Source organism: Notolepis coatsorum, assembly GCF_963971535.1.
Source record: "Notolepis coatsorum genome assembly, chromosome: 19".
In the NCBI taxonomy this organism is placed as follows: Eukaryota; Metazoa; Chordata; class Actinopteri; order Aulopiformes; family Paralepididae; genus Notolepis; species Notolepis coatsorum.
Genome location: NC_140183.1, coordinates 45,476,900 through 45,503,837, shown reverse-complemented (window position 1 = coordinate 45,503,837; position 26,938 = coordinate 45,476,900). Strand labels below are relative to the sequence as shown.

The 26,938-nt window shown below is 43.1% G+C and overlaps 1 protein-coding gene across 1 annotated transcript in view; it reads left to right on the top strand.

Moving 5' to 3' along the window:
* The window catches only part of agmo (alkylglycerol monooxygenase), a gene marked incomplete at its 5' end in the record, with an annotated part of 95,754 nt that overhangs the window by 45,728 nt on the left and 23,088 nt on the right, over positions 1-26,938 (top strand). Inside the window, 7 exons of the mRNA XM_084336000.1 lie at positions 12,115-12,181; positions 12,651-12,716; positions 12,828-12,907; positions 13,501-13,635; positions 15,438-15,554; positions 23,976-24,058; positions 24,326-24,431. Coding sequence (XP_084192126.1) covers positions 12,115-12,181; positions 12,651-12,716; positions 12,828-12,907; positions 13,501-13,635; positions 15,438-15,554; positions 23,976-24,058; positions 24,326-24,431 — 654 coding nt within the window. The remainder of the gene's footprint in view (positions 1-12,114; positions 12,182-12,650; positions 12,717-12,827; positions 12,908-13,500; positions 13,636-15,437; positions 15,555-23,975; positions 24,059-24,325; positions 24,432-26,938) is intronic.

Sequence of the window (26,938 nt, the reverse complement as noted above, 5' to 3'; positions counted from 1 at the left end):
ATATATGTTATGATGAACTGAAAATGGGGGACCCTGATGTAAACAAGACGAAAGTCTTTCTCTGGTCTGCATCCCCTTAACAATTGTGTGTATTGAGCTGTACTGTACCCATTCTGCAATCTGTTAATAACAATCAATCAATATTTAACAGATTGCAGAATGGGTACAATACAGTACAGCTCAATACACACAATTGTTAAGGGGATGCAGACCAGGGCCCTGTTTCTTGTACCTGGATAACTGAGTTAGCCGGATAACTTTAGCTGGATAACTGGGTTAGCCTGACTTTCCGATTTCATGTACGTGGATTTTCCAAATCACCATGACAACATATCCAAAAGTTTGAGCCTGGTCGAAAGCAGAGTTCAAGTTCAAGTTAGCCTGAACTATCGCCACGCCCCCGCAAAGAAGTGACAGCCCGTTTCCTGAAACTATTCCCACAGTCTACGATCTGCATTATACCATTCTGAATTACGTTTTTGTGCTCCATTCTTCCAGAGGGGGCTTTTGAAATGTAAAATAGACCCAACATGCTGATACTAAATTCACTTTGTCCTAAATAATGCACGTTATATATACCGTGGCGACGGTGGCGCTCGCTCGTGCGACGTACACATTATGTGGTTATTTTAATTGTAACTGGGATTAAGATGTCTGATGAGATGCGCTGTTTGACGGATTTGAGAAATTGAATGAGCCGTTGACGTCACATGAATGAATGAGGATAAAGAAATAAAACTTCATTCAAAATAAGGGATATTCTAAACACGGGTCTCTCGTTCATTAATGTATAAACAATGAATCTATCCCATCTGGCACAGTGGCCCAGCGGTAGCGCTCAAGTCTGCCAACCTAGCGATCCGGGTTCAAATCCCGGTGTTTCCAATATGATTTTTTTGAATATAATATTAATGATTATACGCCAAAGTAGCCTGGTTTTAAGTTAAAATATTATAAATCTACATGCATTGAGGATGTCATTCTTTATATAGCTCTCAACGTGCACCAAATTGAATTATTCCTATATTGCAAAAAGAAGGACCCCGGTCTTGAACCCGGGTCGTCCGTGTGGAAGTCAAAAGAACAACCCGTTAGACCACATAGGAGATAAGTCAAACATTGACTATACATCAATCAATGGGCAAGAAAGCCGTCTCGTAATTCTGTATAACAGTTAACTAGTTATTTTCGCTAGCAAGATCTCATTTGATTATTCAATCCAGCAGGCAAGTTTAAAGAAATATAATCTGATTGATTGAGGTAATGAGGGACTTAGAATTAGCCTATAGATAACGCATTTAACTTGTCGGCGAGGCGATTGAGCCTATTGCAATCTGTCAATAAAGTCTTAAATCAATTAATCAATCAATGCCGTTGAGAATCAGGGTCTCTGCCATCGATACGTGCTGGCTTTCCACCTAAAACGGGAGCGCGCATCTAGCCTGACTTGAGCCTGACTCTCAAGTCTGGCTTGAGTTAACGAGACTGAATCCTCCTTTGTGAAACAGGAAAATCCCGGCTTTGAACATCGGGTTAACTGAAGCTGGATAATGGACATGTTGATCGACTTAGTTGAACCACGTACATGAAACAGGGCCCAGAGAAAGACGTTTGTCTTGTTTACATCAGGGTCCCCCGTTTTCAATTCATAGTGACATACATGACATACAGGTATATAGTAATGTTACATTTGTGACATATATGATATGCAAATATACAGTACTGTTACCCAGAGATCTCCCGGACAAATGGGAGAAAGACGTTTATTGAGCTTAAAAACAATTGATAACGCAAATAACGTTCTGATTAACAAAGTCATTCGTTTTGTGGCATTAACGTTATCTAGATTTATCAACATTCATACATTTATCAGAAAGCGAGCGGCGCAAGCACACACACGAAACACCACCAACAACAACAACAACGACAACAACACACTGCTTGTCGCGTAAATAACGTTCTGATTAACAAAAGGCATTCGTTTTGTGGCATTCACGTTACCTAGATGTATCAATAGCAATAGTAATATATATGTTTCTTTAGACTAGAATAAGTCAAATGAACTTACGGTCTCGTAAAAGTTGCCGCATGTTGTTGATGAGTCAAGTTTACTCGCGAGTAGAGCTAGACGCTAGAGAGTCTCAAAATGGGCGCTTCCCATTGGTGCTGAGCACAGCGGAGGCGGGTGAAAGGGCTGTAAACTCAGAACAATCTCGCCTTCTGGTTGGTTGCATTTGCCTGAGAATTTGCCGATTGCTCGCAAATGACTGTTTGGTGCGGCCGCGGTAGGGGAAAAAAGGATATTTGACGCCTCTGATTGGCTCAGGTTAAAATCCGTCACGACTCCGAATCAAATGACGGAATCTCCAAATCAAATGGACGGATATCCGTCCCAAGACCGAACGCTTTAATGCCTGCAAACAGCCATATCACACATAGGGGAAAAGCTTATATCTCCGTGAAAACAGGTCTGATTATCCTAAGACTGGTAAAATAGATTCCTTACCTGAGATCAGATGGTATCCAAAAAGATTATTCCAATTCCTGATCGCCATTCCAAAAATCGATCCTTTTATTGATCCATCGCTACATACTGTAAACACATATTACATGCTGTTCTGATGGTCCACAATGACTGGGATCATCTCCGGTTACATGCGTGAGAAGTAAAATGTGGATTCCGGATTCTTTTTTTCTCATCCATTTTCATTGAGTCCATTCCAAAAGGGTGCATTACCATCTGGGAGATGATAGGGGGCGCTTTTTTCACATCTGAGCTCCTGATGGGGCTGGTTTCCCAACGGTAGACTCGGTTGATGAAATATGAATTCAGATCGCCATTAAAAAAAAATCACGATAATTGTCGTCCTGGGCATTCAGGGGGCGGGCTGATAACACGTGTTATGTCGTGGCTGGCATCCAAAGTGTTAAGAAAGTAGTGCTGGGCCACCAGCTCTGCCATGGTCAGCTTGACGGTTGTGTGATCGTTCTTTGGTTGCCGTTCGTAGTCCTCCCAGCCTCTGCTCTCCTTCCTTGGAGACGTCTGTGCCGTGCGAGCTGGTCGTGCTGTTGGGTGACACTCTCCCGCGGTTGGGCGTTGCAGTCGCTGACGGCGAGGGCTCCTTCACAGCTCCCATCCGGTCGCATCAGCAGGTCCTTGGCGGCGTTCTCCGTCGTCTTTCTGCTGTTGTGGGTCGCTCCAGGGTCTGGGTGACTACTCCGTTCTTTCGCCCGTCACGCCTTCACACTCGTCGTGTCCTTTCACCAACATCGTCTGAGGAGGATAAGACCACCTAGATTTTTTTTTTATTCTGTGTGTAAGGCATGTTAAATCGCTTGGATTTGATCTCACATAGAATCAGACAAGCCCAACTGGACCGGAATATGTCCAATACTTGAATCATTTTATGGCATGAGAACCAAAGTGTTTTTATGTGTCATCTGGGATGTAACCACGACAGACCCCAAACAGACACAGCCTGGGGGCGACACGTGTAGCTACCGGATGAGAGAACGACATAACAAGACAGCAGATGGAAATCATTTCTATACATGCGTGTGACGGTTAAAGTGAGAGTGACAGTGATGAAATGATGCGTGTCGGCTGGAGACGGAGGAGGCAGCCTCCTATTGCCCAGTATGACAGCAGAGCAGCTCCAACTCGCACACACTCTTTCCCATCACGGAATCTGACGTAAAATATGGTCAAATATTTCAGGCATAACAATGTTATTCTAATTCTAAAACATTACAATGTTTTTCTAATGATACAATTATAAATATAATATAATATATACTAGGGATGTCCCGATCGCATTTTTTGGCTCCCGATCCGATCCCGATCATGTGATTTTGAGTATCTGCCGATACCGATCTTTCCCGATCCGATCTTTCACATTAGTAACCAATTTGACGCATTTTTGTCAGAAACTGGCGAAGCGAGACAAGCCCCTGTGTTGCCTCAATAGCCCCGCCTCGAGCACGGTGGCTCACATTACATTCATCCTGAGCCCCTTCATACGAGAAATATTCAAAGTTTCAATCTGTTTGCACATTAGTATACATTCACAGTGTTCGACTTATGTAATGATCCATTTTTGTCTGAAACGTCGACGATAATCCTCACAAAGCAAATAACGACATAGCTCCGCGGTTAACAACAGCTGAACAGCAACAATTAAATGCCCCCACACTGCAGACACATTTACATTTACATTTACATTTAGTCATTTAGCTGACGCTTTTATCCAAAGCGACTTACAAGTTCTGTACGACAAGACAGCAAGAAGGGTACAACTCTATCAGCTGAGTAACAATGTTCATCAAGTGTTGCGTGTTACAGTGTAGGTTAGTTTATTAGGACAAGTGCATGACAGTAAGGTTAGTCAGGGTTAGATTTTTTTTTTTTTTTTTTTTTTTTATCATTTCAGATAATGGTTGAAGAAGTGAGTCTTTAGTCGACGGCGAAAGATTGGACGGGATTCGGCTGTCCTAACTGGGATGGGTAGTTCATTCCACCATTGTGGGGCAAGGACTGAGAATAGGCGGCTTCTCTTTGATGACCCTCCGGGAGCTTGGATAGGAGTAGGTCTGAGGCGGCCAGAAGATGCAGAGCGTAGGGGTCTTGAGGGTGTGTAGTTAGAGACCATTGACCGGAGGTAGGCGGGAGCGGTTCCCTTTGCTGCACGGTATGCTAGGTCGAGGGCCTTGAAGCGGATACGTGCAGCAATGGGGAGCCAGTGCAGGTCCCTAAGAAGTGGGGTGACATGGGCCGACTTCGGTAGGTTTGATATCAGGCGGGCCGCTGCGTTTTGAATGAGTTGAAGAGGCTTGGTGGCAGTGGCCGGGAGGCCAGCTAGCAGTGCGTTGCAGTAGTCGAGGCGGGAGATGACTGTTGATTGGATGAGGAGTTGGGTGGCTTCTTTTGTCAGGAAGGGGCGTATCCTTCTGACGTTGCTCAGGAGGAATCTGCACAGACTAAACATGAATGTCATCATGATTCATGACACAAAAGCATACAAAAAAAACTCAAAAACCAGCAGCCAATTAATTTTTGTAAATCAGGACTCACCACTTCGCTGTTGATGAACGTCACGTCAGCAACAAAAACCTCTTGCGTTGAACAACGTTAACAAAACTTCACCAACCGGCTAAATCCAAGAACAAACAAACTTTCGTCAACCGGCTAAATCAAAGAACAAACAACAAATTAACCACTTCGGTCCGCTGTTCATTTGCGGGCGCTGTGGATGAAAATAATTGCATCATCCACCGTTGATGGCTTCAGCGCTGTTCCCCTCTCCTCGAGCGTTCTCCCTGCGGTCAAAATGCTTCGAAAATGCAGCTTTCCCAGACACATTGGGAACTTTTCAAAAGCTCTCCCTTTACTATTTTATCTGTTAGCTTATCCATCTTGACTCAGACACGAGGCTCCCACTCTCTGATCTGATGACAGCACTACGTTACGGCGCTTAAAAAGTAAGTGAAAGCTGCCGTTTGTTTTGGCAAAATCTTCTGCTCTGTGCGACAATAAATAAATGAATGGTGATATGTAATTTTAAACCAAAACTAAGGCCTCAGTATGAGTTTAAGACGTGAACATGGTCATGTTTGTTGAATAATAATAAAAAAAATTATTATATATATATAAAAAAAAATCCCGATTTTGTTTTCCCAATCCCGATCTTCTGAAAATCATGTGTGATAGGCCCTCGATCCCGATCACGTGATCGGATCGGGACATCCCTAATATATAAAAATATAATGTGTATACTTGAAAATATTCTCAAAAAAAAAAAAGGGTATTTCACTGTCCGTGGTGCACTAAGTAAGGATAGCCTTTATAGAACCAGGGCTGTACTGACCACTAAGGATAGCCTTTATAGAACCAGGGCTGCAGTGGAACCTGTGTTGTACTGACCTCTAAGGATAGCCTTTATAGAACCAGGGCTGTACTGACCTCTAAGGATAGCCTTTATAGAACCAAGGCTGTACTGACCTCTAAGGATAGCCTATAGAACCAGGGCTGTACTGACCTCTAAGGATAGCCTTTATAGAACCAGGGCTGTACTGGCCTCTAAGGATAGCCTTTATAGAACCAGGGCTGTACTGACCTCTAAGGATAGCCTATAGAACCAGGGCTGTACTGACCTCTAAGGATAGCCTTTATAGAACCAGGGCTGTACTGACCTCTAAGGATAGCCTATAGAACCAGGGCTGTACTGACCTCTAAGGATAGCCTTTATAGAACCAGGGCTGTACTGACCTCTAAGGATAGCCTTTATAGAACCAGGGCTGTACTGGCCTCTAAGGATAGCCTTTATAGAACCAGGGCTGTACTGACCTCTAAGGATAGCCTATAGAACCAGGGCTGTACTGACCTGTAAGGATAGCCTATAGAACCAGGGCTGTACTGACCTCTAAGGATAGCCTATAGAACCAGGGCTGTACTGACCTGTAAGGATAGCCTATAGAACCAGGGCTGTACTGACCTCTAAGGATAGCCTTTATAGAACCAGGGCTGCAGTGGAACCTGTGTTTAATAAAAAGTAATGAGATTTTATGAAATATTCCAAACAGAAGCATGAGCAGTCTCCCACCCCTTTTAAAGTGACTGGGAGTATCACTTTTACAATCCCCCAATCGTTAGTGGGAACCAACGGATTTGGAACAGCCTTCCATCTTTTTAGTGCACTATTAGCGAAAATAGTCATAACGTTCACAATTTTCTGAAGGGGGGATGTAATTTATGCCTCCTTTATGGACTTTTTGATGTCATATAATTTATTGGCACGCTGTAGTCCCCGCGCCGAGAGCTGGAGTGAAGTGGGGAGACCTTTTTCATTCAAGATAAAACTCTCGGGCTCGGTTGCCAGACCACTCATTACGTTGGAAATAATGAATGGCTGAGAAACGCTGTCCAGTTGTGCACATTTCCCCCCAGACCGAGACACGCCGTCTTGTAGACTCCAGGACATCAAGATCTCTGTAAAAGTCACACCCAAAGAGAGACCCGCGTCTGTCTGGAATATGAACCGTATGGCGTGATCTGTAATGACGCTGGTGTTGTGAGTGAAGTGTAGTGAGTGTACAGCCTTAACATGAGTGCAGTGTACTGAATGTACAGCATTAACATGAATGAGTTGTGTGTTGTGAGTGCAGTGTACTGAATGTACAGCATTAACATGAATGAGTTGTGAGTGCAGTGTAGTGAATGTACAGCCTTAACATGAACACCCAGATTTGGATTATGAATGGGATACTTTGGGTACTTTCTTTTCGGTGTTAATGTTAATGCCTTAATTTGCATGATTGATTACACTGGAGTGAACAAGAGTTAGAGTGTGAGTGTGTGTTCAGTTCGGGTCACTTTATCCAGGTGGGAAAGTTGGCTTGCAGTCAGGAGCCCAGAGGAAAAACTACACAATAAACACAAATAATATCATAGACACAATATAGAGTACACAAAACACCATGAAGCCACCATCTCTAAAGTGCAAAGTTACACATGAAAATTAAGCAGGTTTATTGATTAGGGAATACATCTGCTTAACCTGCTTAGATTTTGCTGTAATAGGGAGCCAGGCTGTGTGCCAGAGACAATGGTCTTATATCCTTAGATGTCTTTAAAACCCTGTTGAACCTCGTCATGGTTAATAAAGCACCTACCTGTGTGTGTGTGTGTGTGTATGTGTGTGTGTGTGTGTGTGTGTGTGTGTGTGTGTGTGTGTTTGTGCGCGTGTGTGGATGTGTTAAATGTATTCGACCATTATCAGCAGTAGGGCTGTCTTAAATACTTTGAAGCTTCGTTCGATGGGCATGGGATTCGAATATGAAAATAAAATTTGAATATATATAAAAAATATATATATATGTATTCTTTTTTGTTTTTAGTGCAAAATCAACTCTGCCTCTCTTTGTTAATTACAACAAGCAATGCTGTTTGTTATTTAAGATGAGGTCGGACTCGGCACTGACAGATTTGTGTTCATTGTGCTGCTTTTATAAAGCCTCAAATGACGGCTTACAATATTTCATGAAAGCAAAGTGTTTAGTTTGTCTAAGATTTAAAAAGGTTTCAACTTTACAGCACTGACAAAGTTGAACAAAGTGCTGTACAAGTCCCACAACATTAAAAAAAATAGTATTTATAATTTTTTATTTAATTTTTGTATCTCGAAGCTTCGAATTAAAATCGAATCTTGGCCCCGAAGCTTCGAATTCCAAAAAAAAATTCGAAGGTCAGCCCTAATCAGCAGTATGGACTTCCCGCTGGTCTTGGCACCTGTCCTCATCCCACTTTGTTGAGCTTCCAATCTGAAAACATTGTTCTTTCCAGTGGGAAATTTGGCCACATCACTTAGCCCATGGCTGTAAAACCTGGACAGCAGCTCAGTTGATAAGAAACCCCTTAAACTAGCGGAAATTATGTTATAAAAGTCCTATTGGAAATAATAATGACTCTGGAGGGCGTGAAAGTATGAGACATTCTGGAGAACTATAGCAGCTAGCAAGATGACTAGCCTACTTGCTGCTATGCTAACATAGAAAACCAAGACAAAGGAGCATCATTACACATTGAAGTTGAACTGGGCTGAACCGGTTCAACTTCTAATGCCACAATTTAGGCTCCCAACTCTTGTGATGTGCAATGTGTATGCTCTAAAAACAATAGAGAACAAATGAAAATAGCATGTTACCACTTCCACTTCTGCTTGTCAATGTGACGGTTGCCTTTCAGTAATGCAACAGTGTCATTTTACAGTCTGGGTACTGTAGTCTACTGTAACAACATTGACCACAGTGTATATTTACAGTAACAGAACATTGACCACAGTGTGTATTTACAGTATGGGTAGCCTACTGTAACAGAACATTGACCACAGTGTGTATTTACAGTATGGGTAGCCTACTGTAACAGAACATTGTCCAAGATCTCCAATAAAGGGGTTATAGCATGCAGGTTAAGTGATCATTATATGATATACTGTACCCGCAAAAAGCTAAAACAAAAGGCCGGCTGCCACAAAACAGTCACATCTAGAGACCTCAAAACCTACTCTAGCGAGGCCTTTAACCTTGAACTGGAGAGCCTGGACTGGTCAGATGAGCTCAATGGTACACTGGTTGAAGAAACATGGCTTGGTTTCAAAACCAATTTTTCAACAATACTAAACGACATGGGTCCACCAGAACTAAGAACCACCAGGGTAAAAAATCACGCTGAGCCGTGGATGCACTCCGAAATATTGGCCGCTATGAAAACCAGAGACAAAAAATGCTCTGAGTTTCGTAAAAGTCAGTCAAAGCTTACCAAAAGCACGAGCAGTGAACTCCAAGCCCACGTGACTGAACTCAAACTGGAAAGAAACAGACTAAGAAATGACGTAAACTCCATGATCAAAACTGCAAAAAAGAATTTCATCAATGACAAAACTGAGGAAAACAAAAACAAACCACGTGAACTTTGGAAATGACTCAATAATCAACTAGGCTGCAGTAAAAAACTCAAAACCAGATTTTCAAACATAAACATAAAGACGGACAACACGCTCATCACAGACAAGCTGGATGTAGCCAATTACTTAAAAATGTTCTTCACAAACATAGCCACAACACTGGTAAACAAACTACCCTCCCACTCAGGGCATTTTGGGGTAGAACACATCATAGCCTACTACAATAACCTAGGGGTCCGCAAAGACGATTTCAAACTAGAAATGGTAACAACAGCTGAGGTACTCAAAAAAACTGAGCGCCCTCCAACCTAACAAGGCCACTGGCCATGACAATATCCCCTCCAAATTCCTCAGAGACACAGCAGCCGCCATCACCCCAGTCATCACACACATAATAAACCTCTCCATAAAACAGGGACACGTACCCAAAGACTTCAAAATAACACCCCTGCACAAAAAGGGCAGCAAATTAGACCCAGGCAACTACTGCCCTGTTTCTATCCTTACCTCCATCTCGAAAGTCACGAAAAAGATAGTATACGAACAGGTCGAAAAGTAACTTGCGGAAAAAAATCAAATCTACGAATTCCAATCTGGCCTCAGAACATCCCACTCCACTGACACATGCCTTCTCTATTTAAACGACCACATCAAACAAGAGGTGGACACGGGCAAATACTGCGGCATGGTCATGCTGTACCTACAAAAGGCCTTTGACACTGTCTATCACTCCATTCTGATTGACAAGCTAAAAGCAATTGGTTTTGAGTCTATCAGTGAGCTGGAGGCAATCCTACCTGGAGGGGAGAGAACTGATGGTGGAGGTAAACGGTACCCTATCCCCCCGCTCCCAGTGAGCTGTGGTGTTCCACAAGGAAGCATACTAGGACCGCTACTGTTCCTAATTTATGCAAATTACATGTCGTGAGCTTGTGACTGCAACTTGTTGCTGTTCGTGAACGACTCAGCCCTGCTGGTCTCTGACAAGAACAAGTTACAGGTTGAAAAAACCCTCAGCTCGGAACTAGGCAAAATCTGCATCTGGCTCGCTGATAACAAACTATCATTACACCTGGGTAAAACAGAGTCCATTCTCTTCGGTTCAAATAACAAACTCGGCAAGACTGACGGCTTCTCAGTTACAGTGGGCGACAATATTGTCACAAGGAAAGATGAAATTACATAGCTAGGTTCCATCCTAGAGGTAAATCATTCCTGTGACAAAATGGCATTCAATGTAATAAAAAAAGTCAACCAACGAACTCGATTCTTGTACCGGATCTCCTCTCTGGTAAACAAGAATACCCTGAAGACTCTGGCAGGAGCACTCATTCAAGGGTACTACGACTATGCTTGCACCGCATAGTACCAAAGCACCTCAAAGACGCTAAAAACAAAATTACAAACATCTCAAAACAAACTGGTCAGACTACTGCTTGACCTTACTCCTAGAACCCACCTCACCCCTGCCCACTTTGACAACCTAGAATGGCTTAGAGTAGACGACAGAGTACAGCAACTTGCAATGGGCCTGGTCTACAAGATACACTACACGACTAAGGTACCCATGTACATGTCAAAATGCTTCCCAAAGGTCAGTGAATACCACGATCACAACACCAGAGGGAGCTCCACAAATCATGTTAAACCCAGATTCGGCTCAAACAAGGGACTAAACACGTTTAGAAATTATGCCACATCAATGTGGAACGCCCTACCCACAGCTGTAAAGGAATGTGAATCACTACCCTCTTTCAAAACCACTCTCAAAGAGCACCTACGAGAGACGCCAATTCGAAACTGGCCCCTGTAAATGTCCTAACGCAACCCCCTCCAATGTACAATAAATGTCCTATTAAACCCAATAATACACAAGACCCTCTTCTTGGGACCAAGTAAGGTTTAGTCGATAATCCAATGTACAATTACCCCCCCCACCCTGCCTGCCCCACCGCCCCCACCCCACCACCTCCAATGTACAGTTTCCCACCTACCCAACCCCCCCCCCCCTCCACCCCTCCTACCATCCTCCTTCCTACCAACCCTTAACAATTGTGTGTATTGAGCTGTACTGTATTGTACCCATTCTGCAATCTGTTAATAAAGTTTTCAATCAATCAAACCTGTGTGTATTTACAGTATGGGTAGCCTACTGTAACAGAACATTGACCACAGTGTGTATTTACAGTATGGGTACTGGGTAGTCTACTGTAACAGAACATTGACCACAGTGTGTATTTACAGTATGGGTACTGTCTACTGTAACAGAACATTGACCACACTGGAATTGCTATATATTAGGAACACAGCCATTAGGTGGTTTCATTAGTAGTTTATGGTATTATGGGGACATATTATGGAGCCAGGAACACTGTCTACCTAATGTACTGCCCAGTTTGTATAGGTTATTTCTCTTGGGCGTGGGGTAGCTAGGCAGGGAAGGAAATCATTAATTTTTTATTTGGGGGTGGGCTATACCCACCAGAAGTGGTGTGCTTAATATAAGGGAGGAAAAAGGTGCTGGATTTTTTTTTATTTATTAGAATTACACTATTCTTTTAGTACAAAACATAACAAACATCTTTCACAGATTCAAGGAGGTCGGATAAATTGTTGAAAAGATACATAATCTGAGATGTATCATTCTCTCTTCCAGCTGATCCAAGATCTTGGGCCTCTGGAGTGGATCCTCAACACGCCCAGTCATCACAGAGTCCACCACGGTGAGATACGGCCCTAGTTAGCTTGTCAAAATGATAAATATACATTTTATTACACTTTAAGGTTTTTGAGTATTTTCACTTCACGAAAATGTTTATCTTTGTGGGGCGGCGTGGCTCAGGGGTAGAGCGGGTCGTCCAATGATCGAAAGGTTGGTGGTTCGAATCCCGCTCAAGCCCATGTCCATCCCACTGCCGTTGTGTCCTTGGGCAAGACACTTAACCTACTTGCCTCATATGAATGTGTATGCATGTGAATGAATGTTGGTGGTGGTCGGAGGGGCCGTAGGCAATGATTATTCGCCATGCTTCCGTGAGTCTGCCTCAGGGCAGCTCTGGCTGCAATTGCAGCTTACCACCACCGGTATGACTGTGTATGAACGAATAATGGACTCTGTAAGCGCTCTGGGGTCACTGGGGTGTCATGAAGAGCGCTATATAAATCCAATCCATTATTATTATTATCTTCCAGGGAGGAACGAGTATTGCATCGACAAAAACTACGGCGGAACTCTGATCATATGGGACAGGCTGTTTGGTAAGCCAGAGTAGCCATGTTGTTTGAGTCTGTTCTTATTTTCATGCACGCTTTCAGACGTTGCCTCTTGGAGATGGGTATCAGTAAGGTATGATTTTTCTGCGTCCTCAGGTACGTTTGCTCCGGAGAAGGACAAGGTGATCTATGGCCTGGTCTTCCCCATCAACACCTTCGAAATCCTCTATATTCAGGTCAGTACCACGGGGTCGTCGTCTGTTGGCCAAGCTGCAGAGCTGGAACTTTCACTTCAAAAGCTGTTCATGAACATAACCCTTAGCTCAACCCTAACCTTATGAGACCTCCTGTCTAACCACGACCAAATACAGAGATGATTTTTGTTATCGTGCTTTTTTAGCCATATTATTTTAACTTTGCGGCTTGATGACATCACTGAGCCGTTAGCCTCCGTCACGTATCAGACCGAATGTAAACACTTCTTAACAGCAACGATAGACGAAGCCTGAGCTCATGTTCTCCCCCCCCCCTTGCCGGCGGGGCATCCATTTTGTAACCATAACATTATTTCTCTACTTTAAACAAACTGCCCAGTGGAGGTGAAAGAGGCCAGTAAAATGAAATGCCAGGAGGGAGATGTTTGATTATTTTCTCTGCCCCCGACACTGGCAGCATACAGCGCGAGCCCCAATGTCACGAAACATTTCCACCACAAGATTAATTAAGGCCCCGATTGCATCGTTAACGACACCGTTCAGCCAAATGTAGCATTTAACTGTGTATTGATATTTGACTCACAGCACTGTCTCTTTTTTTCATTTTCTTTTAGTTTCACTATTACAAGTATGTGTGGAGAAAATTCAACCGTTACAAGAAGATTGGCAATAAGTTGTCAGCCTTCTACAAGGGGCCGAGTTGGAAACCTGGACAAGGAAGACTGGGAGATCACAGTCAATTTACCAAGGTTAGTAAAAAAAACCTTTTTTCCCCCCCCATCATTCCCAGAGAACGTCATAATTGAAATATTATACCCTCAGCCCTAATTGCCTATCATTTTGACACACACAAAAGACACAGCCCGAGTGACTCAGAGAATTCCTCCTCGAAGGATTCACATATTCTGCCACTTTTACAAGGAACCCGCCACACCAAATAAATGCATGCAAGCCTTTGTAGCGGGAACACAATAAGATCATTTTCACCCGTCTTTAAATACAGTCCGTGGGATCAAACGCACATGCAGTTCTATGAGAGAGAGAGAGAGTGTGCGTGTGTGTGTGTGTGTGTGTGTGTGTGTGTGTGTGTGTGTGTGTGTGTGTGTGTGTGTGTGTGTGTGTGTGTGTGTGTGTGTGTGTGTGTGTGTGCGCATGCATTCACATGTGTGCGTGTGTGTGTGCGCATGCATTCACATGTGTGCGTGTGTGTCTAGTGAAATATAGGCTCCAATTGGGTGCCCCAGCGGTTAGCTTTGAAATAGCGCTGATGGTGGCACATATTTAGTTCCCTCATGCTTCACACTCAAAAAAGAAAGAAAGAAAAGAAAAAAGAAACGACTCCCCTTTTGCCTTTACAATTAAATTGGCCCCTAAACTCAGCAGGGTGATTCTAAACATGTGGACGGAGCTGGGAATCAGACTGAAATATCTTGAAAGGCTTCACCCATTGTCGGGCCCAGGAGTCTGTGTTGTTGATCTGCTGATGAGGACAAGAAGGACAGAGGGTAGTGAGAGTGAAGGAGTCTGTTGATCTGCTGATGAGGACAAGAAGGACAGAGGTTAGTGAGAGTGAAGGAGTCTGTTGATCTGCTGACGAGGACAAGAAGGACAGAGGTTAGTGAGAGTGAAGGAGTCTGTTGATCTGCTGACGAGGACAAGAAGGACAGAGGGTAGTGAGAGTGAAGGAGTCTGTTGATCTGCTGACGAGGACAAGAAGGACAGAGGGTAGTGAGAGTGAAGGAGTCTGTTGATCTGCTGACGAGGACAAGAAGGACAGAGGTTAGTGAGAGTGAAGGAGTCTGTTGATCTGCTGACGAGGACAAGAAGGACAGAGGGTAGTGAGAGAGTGAAGGGAGCTATGGAGCCGGACGGGCTTTGGCTCTGTGATGCAAAGCAGAGCTGTGTGCTGGAAGATCTACCGGGGTTTGGGATGTGATGAGGGGAACCCATATGTGGTTGGGTTATACCCAGGGGAAAAAAACCTGAATGAACGGCGTCAGTCATCATCGACACATTTTCTATACAGAGGAGATGGAATACTGATTGATACCGAGAGCCTGAAAGGCCGGCGTCAGCCATCATCAGCAAGTCTTCTACACAGGCGATACAATACTGATTGATGCCGAGACCCTGAAAGAAAGATCTCACTGCTGTCTCATGATACTCTTGCGTTTAGTAGTAGCATTCCCACGTCAGCTGTTCAGGAATTAAGAAAACTATTCTTATTTTTAGTTTGACGGCAATCCATATGGGAAAATCTACAGTGAGTTTTGAATGGATTCCACAAGACCTAGGTTCATGAAACATATTCACAGCACTAATGGGACTTGAACTTTGAATTAAAGTAAAACATCATAATTGGAGTTAACCTTTCGCACCACAGCAGCAATATTCCACAGTTCCACAATATTCACACCATTCAGGAAGCATTGTTTATTATATTTGTATTGCATTTATGTGTAATTTATGTATCTATCTATATTCACAGAAAGCTAATGTACTGAAAAACTCCAGAATAGATGTTTAACTTGTTTCATTTTCTCCCGCTCAGCTGACAGGAGACGAGTTGCCACATGACCCCAGCTGGCCAATGGCATTAAAGCTCTACGTAGTGATACACTCCCTGCTAGTGCTGGGGGTTTACCAGTACACGTTTGAATCCAAGATGGTACGTAGCCGAAACGTTACACTTAATCAATTGTAAATGTTTATTTAGCCAAAGATAAGTGGAATTTTTACCAAACATGTAAGTTGTAACCATTCGTTTTGTTGAGGATAACATATCATATTATCCAGGGGAGGCTACTAGCTAGATCAGTTGATGTGAGATGGTCGCGTCTGCACTGATCAATGTGCATTTCTTTCACTATTTAGCTGGATGCATTGTAACGTTTTGAAAGTGCATCATTACTGTCAAGGAGGAATGATTTCAGTAAGCTTTTTATTACTTATGCATTCATCAGTTACCATATAGAACTAAAATATTGCATTTCCTCCAGCCAGAATTGTGGTAGTTGCAGGCCATGGTATAAATAAGACATTGTTTTTGGTACATTTTTGTATCTGAAATTCTGCAGTATTCACATCAAGAAGATACCTTATTGTATATGACTGAATCTCGGTCGTTAAAGAACCCATGACGCCTATCGCAAAGAGTAGGGGGTTCCCAATCAGGTCTCTGACATCAAGGCCACCTAATCATCCCTTCCCCTTAATTGGCTGATATCAATCCCTGTCTCCTGAGCCGTTCAGCCATTGTGTGTGCCTGGTGCCAGTGTATGGCAGCCATTGAGCCTGCATAGCCCAAGGTTGGGTGCTACCAGTGGTGGTGAAGGAGGCAATTTCCACCCTAAATTGTGGGGAGCGCTTTGAGTGTCTAGAAAAGTGCTATATAAATGTAATGAATGAATGTATATTATGTATAATTTGCTCTGTACTTTCACCGTTGACGAGCTGAATTCCATGTAATGTTACATCAATGACATCAGTGGTTAAACGACGCAAACCTGCAGTATCACATCAGACAAGGGGGGCGCACTTTGGTTTCCTACACTTTTCGAATGGAGAGATTAATTGAGGGTGAAACCTGGAATTTCATGAAACACTCATTGTAACGTAATTGTTGTTCTGCCATTTGAATAACAACATTTCTCCTGCTTAGTTTTAGTTTAGACTTTAAGTCGTTAAGACTGGTTCATAGTCAAGTGGAGTCCTCTGTTTATCCAGGAGGGAAAAGAGTAGCTCCGTCTACCATCATGACAGAATGAGTGATTGTCATTCCTCTTTAGAACAACCTTTGTCTATTATTTTCCACTCATCGAGCCAAAAGACCCCCTTTCCCCTCGTAAAAAAAAAAGAAAACAGGTCTCCCCGACAGTTATCTTTGGAAGCTGTTTTTTCCCTAGGCATAGTTTTGGTTAGCCAAAAAGTGGCCGTCCCACCCAGCCCCTTCAAACTCCAAATAAAACGGCCTGTCTTCTTCTGATCGCTACCTCCGTGGTGCTCTCTCAGTTGTGGTCCCCCCCCCCTCTTCCCCTCCATGTAGGTCCCGGCTGAGGGTTCCCCCTGCTCTAGGCGTATAGGATACAGCAGCAACAGCTGGTGGTCCAACAGTGAACACAAACGGCCCTAATTGCCGAGTCAACCATTTCCCAACCTAAATAGCCTTCAGGATGCAGCAATCAGGACTTCAGGAGGGAAAATAACAAAGTGAGGACTCCGGCCCAACAATAAATCATGTCACCGTATGTATTTATACCCACATGTCCACTAGCCGCTTATTTAGCCTGACAATTGATGATACAGTACAGGAGAATTTATGAGCTTTAGCGCTAATTCGAAAAAAGCCATGAAAAACATTTCTATTTCAAACAAACGGAGCTACTCTTCAATTACATCATTGGTAGGCCAGCATGGCCATTTCATTATAGGTTTACTAAACCGTTGACACCAGGGAGGGACAACATTGCCAAAATCAAGACATCTTAACTTCTTAACTCGAACCCCGAAATCCTGCTTGCGAGTATTCTTGAATATTATAATAACGGCGATTGTAATGGCCTGAATAAGGAGTTAATCTGCCATGTCTCGCGGGACAAGCGGAAACAATAACACAATCAGTCCATTGCTGAAGTTTTCAGCACGACCACCAGATGTTCAATTTAAATTTCTTCTCACTAGTGTTATTGTTGCAATTTGATACTTGAATCAAATTAGAAATTAGCACACAGGGCATGAAACACTTTCCTCCCTTTTTTTTCACTCATGAATATGAACACTTCCCACCTGATGACAACCGTTGCATTTTGAAACCTTTTTTTTTCTCCCAAGGAATTGTGGGTAGTGTCTCTGGGGACATTCCTGTGAGCGTAGCAGTCACTACAGATCGTGTGACTAAACATACCCTAGTCTGACCTGCAGTGGCCCCATGGGTTACAAAACATGCAAAGGGTTCACCTAATCCATTGAAGCTAAAATAATGTTCAAGTCATTATACCTACAAATTAAAAACAATTATTGTGTCTTTAGACTTTAAAGGCAAAATACTGTTGATCCATCAGCTGACTTGGATGATTTTCTAATACAAAAACATGTATTCCATGTACTGGAAACTCTTTGATGGATGATGGATGAACCAAAACCTTTTCTTTCCTTCCATCTGATTGACAGAACCACACAAACGACCCATTTCCTATCCTTTCCTTTCCTGAGTGTGGACTCAGAGAATACCGTTCTTATGGGGCTCAAGGATTACGACTCTTGTATAAACAGTTTTATTGCATCCTGTTGATGGCTGGATGCTGTGTTTACTATATATGGCCGGTTGGGTATATGTACTGCACGTATGAGAGCAGGGCAGCGGGGCTTGGTTGTGTGAGGAGGGCCTGAGTGTCAGAAATGTGAAGCTGAGCTGACAGACCACGGCATCATCACAATATGGAAGACTTCCAGCTGCTGTAGGATGTAGAACGTAGACTAGGCCGTTCATCACACGCAGTTTACAAATGTGCACGTTTGTGTATGTGCACGTGTTTGTGAACTGAGCACAAATAGCCCGCAAAATGTCAGACAGAATCTGTATGTGATTCGGTGTTCTCATGCTTGTTGTTTTGGATGATCTTGTTTTGTCTCATCCACTGCGGTTAAGTCCCCCTGTCAAGATCCATCGGAGATGAGCTTCCATTTAAACTGGCCATGTCAGTGTAAAGGTAGAGAGCATTGTTGTGGGATACGTACTATTCTGCTTATGCTGAAGGACAGACATGTTTGGGTTGGCACAGACTAGTGTACAATCCAACTGTGGTTTAGGACCTCTCTCCCACTAGATTCTCCAGTGATACAATCCATCATATTCATATAAAATTATATAGCTTACGACCCCAACTGCCCTCCCACAATAAGAACAATGATAATTTCATCTTTTCTCACGGTACATTGAAGTGCATTGGACAGTTAGCCTCCTTTATGTGGCGGTTAGCTTGTTTCCCTAGTTTCCCGATGATGTGTTAATTAGCAATAATTAGCAAACAACCTCTTTCCAATACAACCACCCTGAGATAAGAAACACAATGAAATACTGTATATATAATACAACATAACTGAGATAAGAAACACAATGAAATACTGTATATATAATAAAACATAACTGTGTGGGGGCCAGCACCTGCCACACTGTTTTCAAAAGATGTCATTCGTAGTTCAGCAGAAACTCGGCACAAGGCAAACTAAAAGTAAAATTGAGTGAAGTCTCATTCACTGGAAGAAGGCATAGATTAAAAGATTGATCTGGGGATTTTAAGAATATATTTGATTCAGAGGAAACGATTCAATATAGATTTTTCTATATTTTTTCCGGCCCTAGTTTGTGTGTGTAGGTGTGGTATACTGTCAAGCTGTAGATTCCAATGTGTTTGAGGCCTATCACTCCAGTCATCACACACATAATAAACCTATCCATAAAACAGGGACACATCCCCAAAGACTTCAAAATTGCGAGAGTGACCCCCCTACACAAAAAAGGCAACAAATTAGACCCAGGCAACTACCGCCCTGTTTCTATTCTTACCTCCATCTCGAAAGTCATGGAAAAAATAGTCTACGAACAGGTCAAAAAGTACCTCACGGAAAGAAATCGAATCTACGAATTCCAATCTGGCTTCAGAATATCCCACTCCACTGACACATGCCTTCTCTATTTGAAGGACCACATCAAACAAGAGGTGGATGCGGGCAAATACTGCGGCATGGTCATGCTGGACCTCCAAAAGGCTTTCGACACTGTCAATCACTCCATTCTGATTGACAAGCTAAAAGCAATTGGTTTTGATAGTTTATCAGAGCTGGATGCAATCCTACCTGGAGGGGAGAGAACAGATGGTAGAGGTAAACGGCACCCTACCCCCCCCCCCCCCCCCCCCTCCCAGTGAACTGTGGTGTTCCACAAGGAAGCATACTAGGACCGTTACTGTTCCTAATTTATGCAAATGACATGTCATCAGCTTGTGACTGCAACTTGTTCCTGTTCGCGGACGACTCAGCCCTGCTGGTCTCTGACAAGAACAAGCTACAGGTTGAACAAACCCTCAGCTCAGAACTCGGCAGAATCTGCACCTGGCTCGCTGATAACAAACTATCTTTACACCTGGGTAAAACAGAGTCCATTCTCTTCGGATCAAATAACAAACTCAGCAAGACCAACGGCTTCTTGTCACAAGGAAAGATGAAATTACATACCTGGGTTCCATCCTAGAGGCAAATCTTTCCTGTGACAAGATGGCATCCAATGTAATCAAAAAAGTCAACCAACGAACAAGATTATTGTACCGGATCTCCTCTCTGGTAAAGAAAAATACCCTGAAGACTCTAACAGTAGCACTCATTCAAGGGTACTATGACTATGCTTGCACCTCATGGTACCAAAGCACCTCAAAGGCACTAAAAACAAGATTAAAAACATCACAAAACAAACTGGTCAGACTACTGCTTGACTTTACTCCTAGAACCCACCTCACCCCTGCCCATTTTGACAACCTAGGAGGCTAGGATGGCTTAGAGTAGACGACAGAGTACAGCAACTTGCAATGGGCCTGGTCTACAAGATACACTGACTACACCACTAAGGTACCCATGTACATGTCGAAATACTTCCCAAAGGTCAGTGAATACCACGACCACAACACCAGAGGGAGTTCCACAAATCATGTTAAACCCAGATTCGGCTCAAACAAGGGACTAAACACGTTTCACAATTATGCCACATCAATGTGGAACGCCCTACCCACAGCCGTAAAAAAATGTGAATCCCTACCCACCTTCAAAACCGCTCTCAAAGAGCACCTACGGGAGGCTGCTATTAGAAACTGGCCCCCGTAAATGTCTGAACCGCTGAATGTCTGAATACTGTATATCTGCATATCTTGTATGTAACAAATGTAACAAATCTGTACATCTATATGTTGTGTATGTCATAAATGTCATTATGAATTGAAAATGGGGGACCCTGATGTAAACAAGACGAAAGTCTTTCTCTGGTCTGCATCCCCTTAACAATTATGTGTATTGAGCTGTACTGTACTGTACCCATTCTGCAATCTGTTAATTAAAGTTTTCAATCAATCAATCAATCAATATCCCTCCAAGCTTTAGGTTCTTCTTTTTAAAGATATCTTTTAGGGCATTTCTGCTTTATTGTGGACAGAACAGTCAGAGACAGGAAATCAGGTGAAGAGATGGGGGAGGACATGCAACACATGTCCTGGGCCGGATTTTAACCCAGGATGTTACGATCATGCAGCATCTTAACATGGTGCGCCACTGGTGCGCCCGAAGCTGTAGACTCTAATGTGTTTGTGGCCTATCCTAAAGGTTTATACTCTAATGTGTTTGTGGCCTATCCTCAAGGTTTAGACTAATGTGTTTGTGGCCTATCCTCAAGGTTCAGATCAGGGGTCAGCAACCTTTTTGACATGAAGTGCCAGTTTGAAATATAGTTGTAACTACCGGTAGTGTGCCTGTGCCATATCAACAATATTCCATGCATCGTAATTTTTTTTCTCATAATCAGGTATTTTTAATGATAATTTTTACATTATTACATCATTATTGTTATTGTTATTATTAACAATATTATTATGATGGTTGTATCAACCCTAAATCTGAGTTGGGGCGGGGGTGCAATGCAGACAAACAGTTTTGCTTTACTGAGCTCCGTTATCTGGGGGCTGTAGTTGGTCACTTTAAGCTGCACACCGGAGCATCTTTTAATCCAGCTGTTTGCTGTTCTCTGATATTTTCTGACATTTCGTTTTATGCGTCGCTCGACACTTCAAGCTGACATGGGGATATCTTTTATCCTTGATTTGATTGTCTCTTTGTTTGGCAAGCCTTCAAACAAAACATCTGAGCTACAGAGAAAAGCCTCCTTGATATACTCGCCATCAGTGAATGGCTTTCCACATTTCGCAATGCAATGAGCAATGCGATAGCTTGCTTCAGTTGCATGGTTTTTAGCAGTCGTGAACACTTTGAGGGTGCTGGCTTGCTTTCCATACCTGGCCACGGCACGTTTAATAGATTCTGCCTTAACTTTTTTGATGCTTCGTCTCAAAATGGTGTTTCACACCTGACGTTCTGCAAACTACATTTTCTAAACATAAAGTACACACAGCACGGCCCTTCTGACACACAAACCCGTAGTCGTCTGTCCACGAGGGCTGGAATGCCCGAATTTCCTTTGCTTTAGCTTTCTTAGCAGGGGTTGCCATCATGAAAGACGGCACAGACAGAATGCAACCGCAGCACTGTGTGATTACCTGGGAACTGCGCGCGGGCGCGGGAGGCCAGCTGACTGCTGACAGCTGAGCACCATGGGAACAGCTGTATAGCTGTCATAGGGTGTGCAAAACAGTCAACTTACAAAAAAGAACCTGTGGGAGGATTTCAACAAGATAAATGCGACAACAGTGCAAAATATTTCACTATAATATTTCAAAGCGAAGTAAAAAAAAATATATATATATAATTTTTTATTATTATATATTTTTTTTATGCTGCCCCCTGTGCCAATGAAAATGCCCCCATGTGCCTATGCGGGCACACATGCCTAGGGTTGCCTACCCCTGGTTTAGATTATAATGTGTTTGTGGCCTATCCTCAAGGTTTAGATTATAATGTGTTTGTGGCCTATCCTCAAGCTTTAGATTCTAATGTGTTTGTGGCCTATCCTCAAGCTTTAGATTCTAATGTGTTTGTGGCCTATCCTCAAGCTTTAGACTCTAATGTGTTTGTGGCCTATCCTCAAGGTTTAGACTCTAATGTGTTGTGGCCTATCCTCAAGGTTTATACTCTAATGTGTTTGTGGCCTATCCTCAAGGTTTAGACTCTAATGTGTTTGTGGCCTATCCTCAAGGTTTATACTCTAATGTGTTTGTGGCCTATCCTCAAGCTTTAGACTCTAATGTGTTTGTGGCCTATCCTCAAGGTTTAGACTCTAATGTGTTGTGGCCTATCCTCAAGGTTTATACTCTAATGTGTTTGTGGCCTATCCTCAAGGTTTAGACTCTAATGTGTTTGTGGCCTATCCTCAAGGTTTATACTCTAATGTGTTTGTGGCCTATCCTCAAGGTTTAGATTCTAATGTGTTTGTGGCCTATCCTCAAGGTTTAGATTATAATGTGTTTGTGGCCTATCCTCAAGGTTTAGACTCTAATGTGTTTGTGGCCTATCCTCAAGGTTTAGATTATAATGTGTTTGTGGCCTATCCTCAAGGTTTAGATTATAATGTGTTTGTGGCCTATCCTCAAGGTTTATACTCTAATGTGTTTGTGGCCTATCCTCAAGGTTTAGACTCTAATGTGTTTGTGGCCTATCCTCAAGGTTTATACTCTAATGTGTTTGTGGCCTATCCTCAAGGTTTAGATTCTAATGTGTTTGTGGCCTATCCTCAAGGTTTAGATTCTAATGTGTTTGTGGCCTATCCTCAAGGTTTAGATTATAATGTGTTTGTGGCCTATCCTCAAGCTTTAGACTCTAATGTGTTTGTGGCCTATCCTCAAGGTTTAGACTCTAATGTGTTTGTGGCCTATCCTCAAGGTTTAGACTCTAATGTGTTTGTGGCCTATCCTCTCAAACGTTAGATTCTAATGTGTTTGTGGCCTATCCTCAAGCTTTAGACTCTAATGTGTTTGTGGCCTATCCTCAAGGTTTAGACTCTAATGTGTTGTGGCCTATCCTCAAGGTTTATACTCTAATGTGTTTGTGGCCTATCCTCAAGGTTTAGACTCTAATGTGTTTGTGGCCTATCCTCAAGGTTTATACTCTAATGTGTTTGTGGCCTATCCTCAAGGTTTAGATTCTAATGTGTTTGTGGCCTATCCTCAAGGTTTAGATTATAATGTGTTTGTGGCCTATCCTCAAGGTTTAGACTCTAATGTGTTTGTGGCCTATCCTCAAGGTTTAGACTCTAATGTGTTTGTGGCCTATCCTCAAGGTTTAGACTCTAATGTGTTTGTGGCCTATCCTCTCAAACGTTAGATTCTAATGTGTTTTTACCATTCCTGTTTCTCATGTTAATGGAACCCTGACCTGATAGCTTCTGTCCCAGTTGACGGTCCTGGGAATAACGGTCTACATCCTGCTCACTCTCACAACCATGGGCTTCATCATGGACCAGAGGTACGGTATCATCAACATCTGTAGTTGACCTGCTGATAACGCTATCGCTCTCCATCTACGCCTCGTCTAAAGGCAAGGGGTCAAATCTATTTGAACTCAATCAACTTCAGGAAATTGAAAACGCTCCCCATTAAATACTGGATTATTCCTGTGGCAATCGTATGAAGTCACGCTTCACAGGGGGGTCAATAGGGGAGATATTGAGACGGAATGTCTTCGAGGGGCTGAATGTGACGGTGATAGTCGAAGTGTTCTGCCTCCACGCAGGCCGACGGCGGCCATCTTGGAGATGCTGCGGTGTGTTGTTATGGTGATGATGCAGAGATACGGCTACATGGAGCCACTCCTTCCCTCACTGGCTGTTCCCCTAGAGGTATGTTGACCCACAATGCATTAGACATTGATGTCACTGTATACCGAGTGCTCCATGCGCTCGTTCATATTGAGGAGAGATGGCAGTCAACTTATCAGAGCTTTCAGATAGCAAAGTGGAGTTGGATAGGAAAATGAAATGACATGAGATAGTGGTAATAAAGCACAAGACTCCAGCTCAGTCCTATGTTGTCACAATAGATGGTTTCTACAGTAAAGACAAGCAGCACAATAGTCCTTACATGGTCATTAACCTTGTCATTCTTTTGTTTGGTACACTAATGCTACATGACATGGGGTGGCTTAAAAGTAACCAGAATTGCTTAATTCTCCAAATGAAATGTACAGGAATCTATACTGGTGGTTCCGGTTCCATACAGTGCAAGATAATTGTTATGACAAGTAGACGGTCACGTAACACTAGCACTATATACATATGATATTAGTACTTTTCTCTCTGTTGAATACAGTGTGTTTGCAGCTGTAGAGGAACTGTAGTGGGTATTCAGTAGTACAACAGGCCAGTCAACCAGAGGTAGCTAGTGACAGGATTCCATTACATCATCACAGATTTCTTGGTACGACAGGTGTCTGTAATCAAGTAACAGGTGATACTCATTAAATGGCAAACCGTGGCTCCATGGTGTTGCACCATATTGGTGGGAGATGCATCACACGTCATGAGAGCACTATAAATACTAAATAGGATTAGACGCTTGAAGTATGAGAATTACAGAATAATGGACATTATGTCATTCTTGAGACTGAAAGGTGACATGGTGTCCAGGGACGTACGTTCCACAGGGTTGTGACATAGCGTGCCCGAGACGTACGTTCCACAGGGTTGTGACATAGCGTGCCCGAGACATACGTTCCACAGGGTTGTGCAGACAAGATTGTTCCTTGTTTTGCCATGAGGTCATGAGGTTTGGTGGGGAGGTGCTCAGTAGTCAGCCGCATTCAAATAGCCAATCCATCAACATGAAGGAAACACAGCCAGGAAGTTAAATGTAACGGATACATTTTATCCTTGTTAGAAATGTCTCGCTAGCTATCAAGGGAAAGTGTGTTATGTGGGGGAATAAAAAGCAAATCTTAACCATGTATGAAATATTTATTGCCAACAATGTAATGATGGAAATCAAATATGAGGGAGTTGAAAAGCTACATCCTGTTCTAGATCCTGTAATCCAAATGAAAACAAGCTTCCAATGTGTCTCAGCATGGATCCCTAATGTATCATGTTTGACAAGTACTCTTTAATAGAACAGACACACTCATGTCAGTGGATCAGTCACTGGCTCGTCATCTTCTCTCCATGTCATCAATTAAACTGTGCTGTTAACAGGGTCACAATCAGTGTGATTTACCCTGAGGAGCCAATCAAAATCCACACAGTTTGAGAATAACAGCGAGAGACATGCAAACAAACTGTCCAAAAATGTGTGTGTGTGTGTGTGTGTGTGTGTGTGTGTGTGTGTGTGTGTGTGTGTGTGTCTACGTGTGTGCGTGTGTGTTTATTTGTGTGTGTACACACACACGTGTGTTTATTTGTGTGTGTGATGCTGAGTAGGGTTGACAGCCAGTCTTTAGGGGCCATTAGGCCTAGTTAGAGCACTTTTCCTACAGAAAGCTAAGCCTGCTTGGATGAAGCTGTCTGCTACTCACCTTTGACACAGGGTTATTACTGTGTGTGTGTGTGTGTGTGTGTGTGTGTGTGTGTGTGTGTGTGTGTGTGTGTGTGTGTGTGTGTGTGTGTGTGTGTGTGTGTGTGTGTGTGTGTGTGTGTGTGTGTGTGTGTGTGTGTGTGTGTGTGTGTGTGTGTGTGTGTGTGTGTGTGTGTGTGTGTGTGTGTGTGTGTGTGTGCGGGGGTGTGTGTATGTAGATGTGTGTATGTAGATGTGTGTGTAAAATGTTTTTGTTCATCTGTCCTTAAACATACACTATATGTACACTTTATCCTAGCTTGTCTTGGATAATATTGAGGCCTATAATGTGTGTGTGTGTGTGTGTGTGTGTGTCTACAGTATGTGTGAATGTGTGTGAGTTGGCGCTGCCCCCCCCCCAGCCCTGTGATGTATGAGTCCAGATGCGTGGCCCAATTGACCATAAAATTGCCGTGCTTTTCTGGCAGCCGAGCTGGCTGACCTCTTATTATGTGCCCTTCTCCCGCTGTCTCTCTCTCCCTCCCTCTCTCTCTCCATATCTCTCTCTCTACCTCTCTCTCCCTCCCTCTCTCTCTCCCTATCTCTCTCTACCTCTATCTCCCTATCTCTCTCTCTACCTCTCTCTCTCCCTATCTCTCTACCTCTCTCTCCCTCCCTATTTCTCTCTAGCTACCTCTCTCCCCCCATCTCTCTCCCTATCTCTCTCTCCCTATCTCTCTCTACCTCTCTCTCTCCATCTCTCCCTATCTCTCTCCCTACAGTACATCTCTCCCTATCTTTCTCCCTATCTCCCTCCCTATCTCTCTCTATCTACCTCTCTCCCCCCCATCTATCTCTCTCT